Source organism: Ambystoma mexicanum, chromosome 12 (assembly GCF_040938575.1).
Source record: "Ambystoma mexicanum isolate Mex_15411 chromosome 12, UKY_AmexF1_1, whole genome shotgun sequence".
Taxonomy (NCBI): Eukaryota; Metazoa; Chordata; class Amphibia; order Caudata; family Ambystomatidae; genus Ambystoma; species Ambystoma mexicanum.
The window spans coordinates 153,983,893-153,997,673 of NC_090936.1; the positions used below are offsets into that span (position 1 = coordinate 153,983,893).

General features: G+C 41.6%; 1 protein-coding gene across 4 annotated transcripts in view; it reads right to left on the minus strand.

Annotated features, from left to right (window-relative positions):
- BICD1 (BICD cargo adaptor 1) overlaps window positions 1–13,781 on the minus strand; it is a 1,084,974-nt gene that overhangs the window by 74,452 nt on the left and 996,741 nt on the right. For 2 of the 4 annotated variants that reach the window (XM_069628212.1, XM_069628215.1), the window contains one exon: window positions 1,029–1,104. The exons of 1 other annotated variant lie outside the window; for it this stretch is intronic. In XM_069628212.1, the coding sequence (XP_069484313.1) occupies window positions 1,029–1,104 (76 nt within the window). Of the gene's footprint in view, window positions 1–1,028; window positions 1,115–13,781 lie in introns of all 4 variants that reach the window. One more of the 4 variants, XM_069628214.1, reaches the window with a different exon arrangement.

Below are 13,781 nucleotides of genomic sequence, written 5' to 3' on the forward strand. Positions count from 1 at the left end.
AGCTGTATTTATTTTCATTATAAATGATGTATACCACACATAACAAAAGAGAAATAAGGGTGTCTATAATTAGGATTCCTGCACTAAATATTATGGAGCTTACACATGAGAAATGTGTATGTAACCTTTTAGAAAAGAACAACATTAATCATTATGGGACCTTACAATGTATTCCAAATATTATTATGCATTAATAATGTATAACTTGATATGGATTTTACTATAATTACCACAGACGCTCTTTATTTCACCCTTATTCACTTTTGTTCTATACCAATGTATTAACCCTTTGTGCACTGTGGCCGATATACGTCCTTCTGTCAAATGATTCCATAGAAGCCTCATTTAAACTTTTGCAAATTTGCTGCATATTATTCTGTCATTAGAGTACTTTATGCACATGTAATCAAGACGCAATGATATGTTTATTATAAAGCAAAACTACAAACTGTGTTCAAAGGTAATACACACCATCATTGTATATTGATCGAGTCTTCCACTTTCGCAAATCCCTTAACGGGACGAAGACACTTGAAGTAGTACTAGCCACAGCGCCTACTACTGCCAGTGCCCTCACTGCTGGGCACGTGTAACAACTTATTTGAAGGCTTGGCTACTTAATTTGAGAGATAATGATCAAATGATTGAAGCATGTAGCACACTGAAGAAAGTCTTGATGCATTTTTCCAGTAGAGCAAATTAAGTTGTGTCTGGTTACCAACCCATAAGCATTCTTACCTTCTTGTTTGTAAACGCTTCACCTTGGAAAACATGCAATTTGATGCCATGACATGCCCAATTTCATTAAATCTGATGTGACAGTGGAAGCAATGTAAATGACATATGGGGCTAAAATCTGTCTACGGGTGACCATTTCCAATGTTTCAACAACTCATCCATTGCTACATATCCTCTTCACAAGTTACAAAGCAGGGGAGGGCGTGAGAAAAGGAGTGCGTTGATGATGGTGGCAGGATCACAGGCCCGGCATGCAGTGTAGTGGAAGAGAAGAGTTAGCTGAACTTTACCTGACGACCGGGCAGTCTGGCCCCCCGGCTAGTTGTGAGAGATGTGGCGATATGGCTGCAGAAGGCTGCTGACAATCTACGAGAGACTGATACATTAGACATATGCGGTATACAGAGAGATGACAGAAAAAGGTCAGAAAGCAGACAGTACAACTCACAGGGAAAAGCTGCAGAGTGTAGCTAGTTAGTCCACAGACACACATGTAAAACAATGTGCACTTTGAAGAGAAAACAATGATACAGCCTGGATAATTTGGTAATCAATTTATCAAGCGAGGTACTTCTGTTGCCAACTATCCTTTCCGCTCCAGCTAGGGGACACCCTGATTGATTTTGAAATTTCCTGAACTGACTTGTTTTCTAAACTCATCAATTTGCAAACTCTAAGAAGACACCATTCAATATTTTGAGGTTATGATATTTTGAGAAATGTACTCCAATAGATTTCAAGCTTATGAAGAAGTGTGAATTCACATCCAAGTTCCTTCCTTATTGACTACATAGAGAAACCACAGGAAATGTGACATGTTAAATGTGACACTAAACCTTTGCAAATCAATACAAAGTGGTGGCGCCTGGGAAGAACCTTGGTGTGTAATTTCAAAAGTAAATAGCACGCTCCCCATCATCACCCTACCGCCACTAATATTTAGAATTTTTCAATCTCTTAGGAGCTTGTTATTTTGTTGTCATTTGCTTTCAACATTATGCAGTAAAAGATGTACAACAATACATTTCTTTAAATTCAAAGTAATTTGTAAAATAAAAGTAACGCATAAAACACATGCCATATCGAAAAAAAGTCTAATAAATGTTGTTTTTATGCAAAATAACATTTGATTCACTTCTTATCCCCAGTGTATTTGGGTGCCTACAAAGGGCAGTAGCATTGACAATCATCCAAGACACAATGTTAACTCTGACTTTCATTATAAATAAAGTGATTAAGTCTGGGTAGAATGGCACAAATCACTCTAATCTTTCTTTGCAACCCATTGCATAATCACGGGCTGGGCACGGATCACCTGGCCATTCCATCCATTCATCCTATCCTTTAAGGTTAGAGTTTAATCTGGTCTTTATAAACAGTGCCCTGACTTCTGTGACTACAAATGTTTTCACATAATCTTCTAATAAAAAGGGACTCTTCTCCTGCCTATTCGTGAATGGGAAGTAGTAGCACCATAACATCAATTATTAATAAGGTGGGCACCACCCAAAAGCATCAAATACATCTAAATCCTATGTTCATACATTTAACAGACACATGTGCTGTGCACATTAGCTCCCTGCATTTTGCACACTGCGGATGCACACAATTCACATATGGAAGAACAGGATGTTGTGTGTTGCGCTTCTAAGACCGGTATGTCTCTTGATCATTGATTTTTTTGGTTTGTACATTTTTTATAATTCGATAACTTTTTGCCTTATTATTTTGTTCAGCTGTTGTCATTGTAATTGCTTTATGCTCTTCAGAGATATGCTTCCTGATGAAGGGACGGTGGTGTCCAAAATGCAATGGATCATGGCTTCTTTCTCCGTCATCACTTTGATCGTAGGTCTCGCACATTAACGAATTTATGAATATGTGGATGTCTGCGACATATTCAATTTCAGAAAAAGTGTATAAGAATTGCTAACTGCAGCAGCATTAACTACATGGGAGCACGAGGCACTAAGGACTGTTTTCCTTGGTCTGTTTTTGAATTGAGGAGCATAACATCACCCCGCCACTACTCGCTCTCCTCTCCCTGGTCTAGTTTTTCAAAAGTTTTCTCTGCTGAGCAGGCATGATGGATGCATGGTCATTTCAACTCATAAATAGTTCAAGGCTTTCCCAGTTAATAATCTCTCCTTACTGTACTTCAGCCAAACAAAATACATCTCATTGATCCTTTCATCAATTTCATCTAAACACATTTGAAGAGTCTTTGCTTTTTTCCTAATGTCACATGCTCAGGAAGTTTTGGGATCACTCAGGCTTATTGTAAGGAATTCATTTTGAACTATCTCAAATTCTCCACAAAGGTTGTGTCCACAGATTTTCTGCTGGATAATAGCATTGGTACAAATCTTGCTCTAAAGATTTTTAAACATTCAACCAAGGCTTGACTGCCCAACAAGAAAAACAATTAAAATATTCCACCTGATGCGACTTGTGCCTTGTTTCTACTTTCAATTTGATGAGGACTCTAGAAGACTCTTGAAACAAAAAGAGGGCCCACATAACAATAGGCTTTTACCATCACAAAGCTTCCACGCTCGAGGGGGCACATACTCTTGACGTTGCCTACCTCAAAAGGCTTTCTCACTGTTCTGCTTACATTTATTTTCAACACTGCTTATTGCAATTCTCTATTTATTGTTATCACTGACCGCAGATGCATTTGGACTAAAACAGCGGAATCATGCGTATACAATAAGGTGTTGCTCACTTGAAAGGAGCACCCTGATCCTTTGCTCTGTGAGCCCTCACAGACACGGACAAAGGATGGAAAGAGGTGGGGCTAGAATACTAGCCTGTATAAACCCAGGGTAAGTTGCAAAACATTTAGCCATTTTATCTTCAGGCCCTCATTTAACACCAAGAAACTTGGCCACAAAAAGTCTGTTGAGTAAGAGACTTCAGTGAAAAGGTGAACGGCCATAATCTTTAAAAATTATTGATGAACAGCTGCTAATGCCAACAAGACAATAATGCATAAAGCACATGATCATAACAAAAGCTCACCTCTGTATTATGCACGTTCCATCAAATACATGTCACCCGAGAAAGTCTCAAAAATCTGTTTCAATGAGTCGGCTAGAAATCTACTAAACAACTCAGATTTCTTCCAATTTCAGTATTAGTGCTAAATGTGTTTCCCTCGCCCTCTTGCGCCTGTGGATAAGGAAAATGGTATCCCCCCATTTCTGTATGAAGCATTTTACAATTATGGCAAATTTTAACCAACAATTCTCAGAATGCCACTGAATAATCCAATAATTTGCTTTATCATAATTCTGGTCTGAATCCCAACTAACCAACATTTCAATTTTGCTCATCAGTTGGTGCGATTCTCCCATGATCTTTATCGAAATCTTATGACAAAGCTCATTGTTTACTGGCCCTTCAAGAGCAGTTGTTTTGCAAGGCAAAATTACTTGATCTTAACCACCCAGTCCATAAAATAGTAAAATCTTTGCAGAGGCAGGTATTTTTTTTATTTTTTTAATTCCATTTGGAGTGCTATGTGCATGCATGTGACTGAACTTGAACATCCTCGCCCCATGATAACACTTATTCACTTTTATACTTTTCTATCTTATTCCAACAGTTTATACATTTCTGAATACTTTACAACTTCGCCTTTTATGTCCAGTACTCACTTACCTACTATATCCACGATATTTTTGTAAGAATTTTGCCTCCATGTGGATATGTAAAAAAGTCTATTCTAGCCTATTCTGATGCTATGTCTTGAAATGACCTGAACATTCCATCTCTATGTAGCTGGATTATGTTTGATTTATTTTATTGTTACATGGTTAAAATAACCTTTAATAAATACAAACAGATACAAAAAACAATCAATTAGAGAAATACTAACATGGAAATTATACCACACATCTCATTATTCGGTGTTAGTTCATCATCATCATTCCCTATCACATTAAAAAAGAAGAAAAGAGACAAACTACAATTAATATCAATTCTAAGATAATATAACTTTACAAGGTCAGAACCTCCTTTAAAAAGTGAATTGTTGCAGTCATCCCTTTATTATGGCCATAGGATACCATAATAAGCTGCCAAACCACTTCATTAGACAATAATTCAAATTGATGGGAGTAAAAACCAAAATAATGATAGCGCCGGTCATTCAGAGCCTGGCAGTGTAACAGAATATGACATAGAGATTCCAAACAACCAGATCCAACGCAGAATCTATAAGTTCTTTGGTCTCTTGGTGTCTTATTTCTGTCACCCATGATTTCCCGGGTTGGTGATAAATTCAACCATAGACGCATTATCAGCGCACGCCATGAGGAACTCTGGGACGTATTCAAATAGGCCGGGCAAACTCCTACAGGTCTTGCATCAATTAACATTCTTGCAGCTGGATTTCTAGCAATCACCCTTTTGGTTTTCCACTTCAATACATCAGCATTCCAGAAGAATAGTTCATTGAGCCATTTGAGGTCTTAATGGCCTTCTCATAACTTTCTAATGCTTTGCTTGTTTTCTGTTGTTATGCTTGTGGCCAGGGTCAAGGTGCTTAGGCCCAATACCTTTGTTTTACAAGTAATGAACCACTCGTATGCTTCAATGTGACTCTTACCCTTGAAGAGATGGTCTGAGCTTACGTGCCACTGCAGCAGGTGGCTTCATTTGGGGTCCTGTGGGCTAATTCCTCTACAGTAATGCAGCAGCAATGTCCATGGAAGTTTCACCCTCGAATTGTGCTTGTTTAGTACATCCAGGGACAACACACGTAATATAAAGGATCACAATTTATCATATCTTGTACAATCTCTTGTAACTATGATTCTAACTATTCTAAATGTATTGCTAACTTTACGCTAATTTGAATGAAAGATGAAATATTAATAATCAGGAATGTCTTAAAGATTGGTGAATGGGTAGTTAAGACCTTTTAAGTGTCAGTGATGGTTTTGGGTTAGATTTTTCACCATTTGGGACAGAATGAAAATGGTGCTATTGGTACAGAGCGTGTCATACTATATACCATAGGTCTACAACCTTTGGCAGATGTTTTTGACTAGACTTCCAAGAAGCCCTAGACAGCAGCGTCAATGGTGAGGAATAATGGGAGTCTTAGGCCAAAACATCTGCAGAGTTGCAGGTTTCAGAACTCTTCTATACCGATAGGCAAATGCTTAGAAAGGACAGATGTTTGAACGGTACGCAGTGTTTGTATTACAAGTAAGTGACCAGAATAAGGAAATGGTAGCTTGATTTTGCACACAGGGGTGATTCCAGAACATGCTCTCTGAAGCTTCTTCTCTCTGAGATTTCTCCCAACATGGTGGGAGGTCTCTGACGTCCTCTTTCTGCTTCCCTAACCAGAAGGTGGGCAGCTCTGACTGTGTGATGACGAATTTGGCGCAAGTAATAATGGAAAGGGGAGTGTTTTTAGGTAGTGTTGAGGGGACCCATGTCGATGAGTGGTACATAGGGACCAGGATGGCCTCTTCCTCAAAAATGGATGCTCCGAGTAACGATACTCTGGGTGGATGGGTAAGGAGAGGTATGGGGGAGTTAGACCCTGCCCCCAATACAGCATAAAAGGAGTGGTTTGGGAGGGAGAGAAAGGGCAGGGTGGGAGTGAAACCAGAAAGGGTTTGGGGCAGCAAAGCCAAACAAAAAAACAGTCAAATAGAGGGGAGTCAGGAAAGGGAGAGGCGCTGTCATTTGGGAGAATGGGCAGTGGGAAACGGAAAGTTAGAAAAGGGGCAGAGGGCAGGACAGCCCATAGAATCGAGAATGTTCCCAGGGTGGGAATCAAGACAATGCTGGTGGGTGAATAATCATTGGGCACAGTGGCGTTGGCATTGCCACCTAGAACTCTTTGAACAACTGTTTGAACTTCCATTACAAGCTGTGTGGAAAGGTCTCTGAGCCTTCTCACCGGTGTGCTGATGTTTCGGGAACGGGATGGCTTCACGGCTACTGTCCATGAAGAACCCTACAAAATTAACTAAAACGTCAATTGATTTTGCCAGTAGGCCTTGCTAAAGAATTTTAAGAAAGTCACCCACCATTTGCCTACAATATTCAGTATGCTCAAAAAGAACCAAGTGCATAGCACATCAGGCTTTGGCCAGGAAATCTGGTCCTAACCAAAACATGTATTCATGGCAATCCATCTGCCAACGGAATGACCATTTTGTTCACATCACTACTTTTCCAAAAAGTAGACTTCACATCTAAAACTAAGCTTGGGGTTCACGAGTGGTCTCGGGGACCACGAAATCATAAACCCAGTTTTTGGCCAACTTGATATGATACGATAGGTTATTTATAACACGCTTTATACCCAGAGGTTTCTAAGCATGGACCCGGGGATCGAACCTGTGGTGCTCCGCGTCGTCTTGTTTCCAAGGCGAGCACGTTGCCCCTGAGCTATCCTCCCGATGCTTTAGACATCTTATCCGAGACCAAAGCAGTGTCCCATTTTCACCACATGAACTTCTGACACACAATATAAACCTGCTTATCCATGGTATGTGAGCGATGACCAAAGTGACCCATTGCAATATGAAGAGTTAACCCTGCAATGCCAGAAAAGGGTTGCTCTAGCAAAGGGAAACCACTGGTTGACAAGTTGTTTCTTAGCCAGGACCTCTATGAGACGTAGCCCAGCCTGGCATCCCATGGCACAGAGACGTGTTCAATGTTATAGCCCATGGGTCTTTCTCTGGTATCACTCTTTGCCTTTTGGGGAACTTCCTGAGGTCTTTCCTGTCCTAAATACTGCATCCGCTTATGACTCCTCTTTAACTCCTATGCTTTTCCCGCGGATCCTGAGAGACTGCACCATGTTGTCTTTTATAGTAAAGGCCAAGCGTTGTGTTTTTGGCCCATTTGACAGCGCAGCCGCTAAAATGGGATCTGAACACCACCGCCCCCTTCTTTGAAGAATTAACCTTCAAGAAGTACAGATGACAATAGTTTGCCAATGTCTGTATTTTTCAATACTGGGAAATTGTGAGGTGAATCCCATGAGTGTTGTGTCATTAAAGCACATCACGATGGACACCCTCCCGCCCCCTGCCAGCCCCCAACTTGAGGTGAGAATGAACACTCGCTGTGCAGAGTGCAGGCAAGTGCACCATGAAGAGACTTTGCACCGATGAAGTGCAATTAGCGCAAGGGCAAAATCCTGACGCTGTAAAAAAACAGATTCTTTAAGTGCATTGTTGTACTAGGGCCAAGGACTGGGAGTAGGGAACACATTGCCCTGGTGCAAACATGTATTGAAAGTATACGCTGTTTGGAATAGGGCACTTGTTGCCATGGCGCTGATTGTACTAGCGGAAATTGCCAGCAATACTAAGGAAATTGCTAAGTAATTCAATCTTTTTCATCAGAGAAAAACATGCACTTGCAATCCTCGCCTAGGAACATGGAGTGGAAGGTTCCCTTCTTTTAACGAAAGTGGGTAAGGTTTACTGTACATTTTAAGACACAAACAGAAAATATGGATGTCAGTTTTCCCATATCTTGTAGAATTTGGTAAAAATGGTATGTAGTAGAAAAATAACAAAAATAGCATCGCACAAGTAGAAATGTGACAAGAGGGCCTGCAGAAGGGCAATTTAATTAATAGTGTGCCGTGCAGAACATATCCATTAATGAACCAACACACATTCTGAAATTGCCTGATTTGGGAGTCACAAATGGCATTTGATTGTGCATTTAATTTAATATTCCAATATTTGCCTTTGAGACACCATTTAAATTTACAGAAGTCTAGAGTAGGAAGCCCTTAAGATTACAGCGAGTAGATACCAGTTCCTGATCTAAAATGATTCTCCGTTCTGTGAAAATAATATGCTTTACCTAACACAGTAATCATAGGACAAATGCTAAATTGAAAGTGACATTCAAATGGAAAAAATAAAAACACTGAATTAACACTGGCCAGTCTACATTCTTGGCAAAATACCACAATCGTGTGTCTCGGTTGTGTGTGACTTGCACCACCCTTGTTCCACTTGGCGTGGACACTGAGCTGCACATCCACATTTTAGCTTCTGAAATTCTAGCACCCCCATAAAGAGGTACAGTGCAAGGTTCTGTGATCGAGGACGGGAGAACGGTACAACGTCCTTTCATCGCGGGATGAAATGACGCTGGGTTTTTCTCCGTGGATATTTCAACGAGAAAACGCATCAAATTTTTTAGGGAGGGTTAGAAAAATATATATATGGAGTGTGTGTGTTCGGGAATAGATAACAAATTAAGGGGTTTGGGGGTTCAGGGGAAACCCACCAAAAATATTTATAAAAGAAATTCGATGAGTTTTCTCGTAGAAATATCCGCGGAGAAAAACGGAGAACATTGAATGGATATCCCAAACATCTGTCGAAAGGATGCAGAAAATAAGAACCACCACTGACCGATCCTCTGGCGTGCTGGAGCGAGGCCACGGTTGCCAGGGCAACCTCCGTTTGATGCAGTCAAACCAGGCCGAAGGCTCACAGGTAGGCGATGGCCCCTGTCACAGGGCTTGCATGCACTTTGCAAATTCGAACCCTGGCAGGCCCGGTTCAGCTCTTCATCCTTCTGATATCGACACAGCAGGTACCATCACACTGGATAATGATGGCAGCCATTAATACAGTGGTGAGAAACAGGAAGAATCCAGCATGAAGTGCTGTATAAACACATGTTATCATTACTGTTTCCCTAATTGAGCTGGCACAGCTGGTTGCTAATTCCAAGTCACCAAGGTATCCCTGTGCAGATGTGCCGCAGTGAAAGCATGTCACCTGCGAGCAGTCTCTTTGGCACAGTAGGACCTCAGTGGCCCAATTGTTTTAATCATCCAGTGGCCTTTGTCTGAGTCTTGGGAGGATAGCTCAGGGGCAACGTGCTCACCTTGGAAGCAGATGACAGGGAGCACCACAGGTTCAATCCCCTGGTCCGTGCTTAACGTTATAAATAACCTATCATATCATGTGTGGAAGTGTAGCCCATCTGACCACGTGTGTTAGCTTCCCACGAATTAGGTCTGCAATGGCTCATAAGAGACTGGATGGATTCCAATTTGCACTGCATAACCACAGTAACATTTCAGAATCCCATAGTTTGGAAGCCTTTAATGCTGATGTCTGCAGCTCAGTCTGAAAGAGTGTGAGCCTTCTTTATTCACTTTTGTGCACACACTTTTATAGATTCATGGTTGTAATTTCATTAAATTATTCTCTTATTTAAAGATGTATTTGTGCTTTTTGAGTGTGAGACATTTGCACTGTTTATATGACAACTGCAGTGTCCTGTAAATATTGCATAACATGAATTTAATTTAAGTATACCTGGGAAACCAATGATTTTAACATATCAATAAAATGGGTTGCTTTTCTTACATTATAAATTGCGCTATAAAGAAAAACTCAGATAAAGGTTTCATTCCGAATTCGACTTTGATCAAATTGTTCATTCCTTGGCCAATCATTTCACTTCACTATGGTTACCTTTCCTGTCAGTCACAATTGACATCTCATGAAAGTTATTTAGCCGGTAGGGGGTGCTATAGAATTAAAGGAACCTCTTACTTGAATATATCTTATAATGATCTTTCATAAATAACAACAATGTTGACCATTTATGAACCACACACAACAAACTAAATGATCTCTTGGTTCTTTAGTGTAAGGTCGTTCATAAAGACGGATAATCACAAGTCTTTGGCTTGCGCCCATTTTGGTCGGTGCCTCTTTGTGTGCCCTCATACAGTGATTTTCAGAGGTGGCACAGTGGGTAAGACACAGGAATGAATGCACGCAACCATATGCTGGCAATCCTATCCAGTTACAGAAGGGCTTGAAGGGTGCCGGAACTCTGGGGGTGGACATCAATCCTTTGATTGTGCATAGGATGCGACTGCCAAATTTACAAGTCGGTTACTTTTTATCTCCGTTCGATCTGCTTAGCTTGTGGTGTTGCACAAGGTCCTAAGGGGGGCATAATACCTGGTTGGAATTTTCACTTTCCAAGGATCAGGCACTCAGGACATTCAGGGGACAGAGGTGGGTGGGTCAAGGCCGTGTGTGGTAGCGAGTGGTTTCTTTCTACTTCTTTTTCTTCTTCAATACTTTATTCGGAATGAAACCATACCGTACATATAAAAACGGACTTACGAAAGGTAAATAATTTGACTAAAACCATCATACATTTTACAAAATCAGAAGATTTTCAAGCTCATTTCCTAAACACAGAAGCAATTTCAGACTCTTCACCTAAAAGGGACAGTAAAATAACGAGAGTATACTCACAGACTCATTAAAGTTAAGATATAAAATTTTAAATCCCCATAAGTGGTGCCCTTCTCTAATATCTTCAACCTAAGCAACCATGTCCTGTGAACATATTGAGAAACTGCAAATACAATATGGTGCTGGTTAAAAGACCTGCAGAACTTCAAAGCTTCAATAGCTGACCGGAGGCCGACTATCCTAAAAAGGGGGCTTGAGTATCGGATTCTCAGTTCTTTCAATTTACCACAAACAAGCAAGAAATTGACAAATGTTTCCATTGCCAGGCCACATAATGGCAATATTCCTGATCGCGCTGACCCCAGGATTTAGTAAAAAATATCAAATTGGAGCGTTCCCATCCTAAACGGAATGTACATAGATTTCTCATATAGCGGTTGGATGAAGTCTAGGTAACAACCTAAACCAAAATCTGGTTTGCCCTCAGGGTAAGCTGGTCCCAGCTTAAGTCTTTGAGCTGTGACCGACATCAGCTCTTTGTTTAGCATTTTTACTGTTCTCTTTACCTGGTCAGTGCAGCTGATCTATCTTATCCAGAAAATCCCACAATGCGGCCCCATGCACCCCTATTAGCTCCTTCTTAACATGAGCTGGTCATGGGGTACAGTTTCTCCCTTCCAGGCTCAGTAAGTGCCCAGACGGATAATCGCAAGTCTTTGTCTTGCGCTCATTTTAGTTGTTGCCCCAAAACTGCTGTGTGTGCCCGCAAGCAGTGATTTCCAGAGGTGCCACCGGTGGCAAGACACAGGAATGAATGCACACAACCATATGCTGGCAATCCTATCCAGCACCAGAACGGCTTAAGGGGCCTGGAACCTGGGGGGTGGGAATCCTTTGATTGTATAGGATGCCACTACCAAATTTACACGTTGATTATGTTTTGTCTCTGTTCGAACTGCTTAGCGTTAGGCTTGTGGTGTCGCACAAGGTCCTAAGCAGGGCATAATAGCTGTTTGGAATTTTCGTTTTCCAAGGATCAGGCACTCAGGACTTCTCCAGGCAGGGAAATTGACATTCAGGGGACGGAAGCGGGTGGGTCGCGAAAGGTTTTGCAGGGTAGCGAGAGGTTTCTTTCTGAGGTCCGAGAGTCCTTGAGACTGCCGATTGCATGGCAGATGAGGTTGGTATTTCTCTCTATAGGTGACTATGTATTACCACCACCACATTTGAATCCAATACAACTTCTTATTGCAATAACGAGATGGTACAGACAAGAGACTTGTGCTGATTGAAGCTGTGTCTGCTCTGACAATTAGGCATGCAATTTGCATGTGACTGCATGTTAGTCATTGTGCATGTGTTCTGTATGTAAAGTATAGAAGAGCCCTCAACTATAGACAGTTGCCCTAGGGATTGATAAACAATTTATAAAACCCATGCCCCCTCTCGTACTGCAACCCATAGAATACAGCTGAGTCCCACAATAAATTCGGTGCAGCTGCCGCATAGCCATTGGCATAGCAGTCTTCCCTGCACCTGAGCAATATGCGCTGCATGATCCAACATGTTTTGACGTAGTCAGCAAATTCTAATAACTGTTCGCGCACATTGTATTGCTCCTTTTATTTACATGTTTCCACAGACTACGGTCTTCCGAAAGGCGTTCAACCACTGCAGTGCTTGGAAGCCATAACAGTGGAAGTAGGCACTGTACAAATATGAAATAACCTAACATGATATTTATAGTGCTTGCACATTCCACAAACTCTGATCTGGTCAAGTGACAATATCTTTGCAATCAATACTGTCTACCCCTGCTATGCCCTTGCGTGAATTTGTTTGGATTGTGATTTGAAATTGCCTTGTGGCGCCTGGACACACTTGTGTATAGCTGCCGTACAAATGGCCAATAAATAAATAATTACGGATGCTTGTCAGGATCCTACACACATGCTACTCAGCACCACTGCATGCATTCATTCCAGGTGTGGTCTGCAGCATGAAAACTGTTCTGAAACCTAGAGACTGATTTTGCATTCACTTGTGTGCTTTCCAGGTACAATGTCGGCGCAAACTCAGAAAGTTGGAGGAGGGGGTTGGGGTGCATAATTGCTTTCACCTGACTCAGACAGTACCACACTGGAGAAAGTTTGAAATCAGCTGTTGCACGCTAGAGAGGGATGGAGAAGTAAACTTGATTGCTCTCAGCTACCTCCGGTTGCAGCCTGCTCTGCCCCGCGAGTGTGAGCTTGAAGGGGTCGCGCGCACTCACTTTCAGCAGTAGCAGTTCTTCTGGCAACTGCCTCCACTGGGAGTTCCTGCGGCCAACATTGCTATCCTTTCCCTGAGATCTTGCATTTGATTATGAAAGTTGCCTGCTCAGGCTGCATCCTGCCCTGTCTGCCAGTGCAGTGCTCCAATTCCCTGCATGGATATGTGCTGCTTTTCTGCTTCAATTCTGAAACTCCCCAGGTTTCTGTCAGATTTCCTGCCTGATAGTCTGAGTTTTTGGCAGTGGCTTACTGGCTTGTCTGTGACTAGTGATGTCAGTTTCCTGATATTCCCAGAATGCTAAGATTCCTGTAACTAGTGATGTCAGTTTCCTGATATTCCCAGAATGCTAAGATTCCTAGCATCCCAGGCTCCTTTGGCAGTTCTCCTTCTCTCCTTCCCTGCTTGTCCCTGGTTTCTGTTCTGATTCTTGGCCATTGCTTTTATCTCTAGTAACATTCTTTGTGACCTTTAAGTGGGTGCTAGCATAGCTCCTTTCTTTTCACCCCATCCTCAGGTTTCACATTCTGCTGA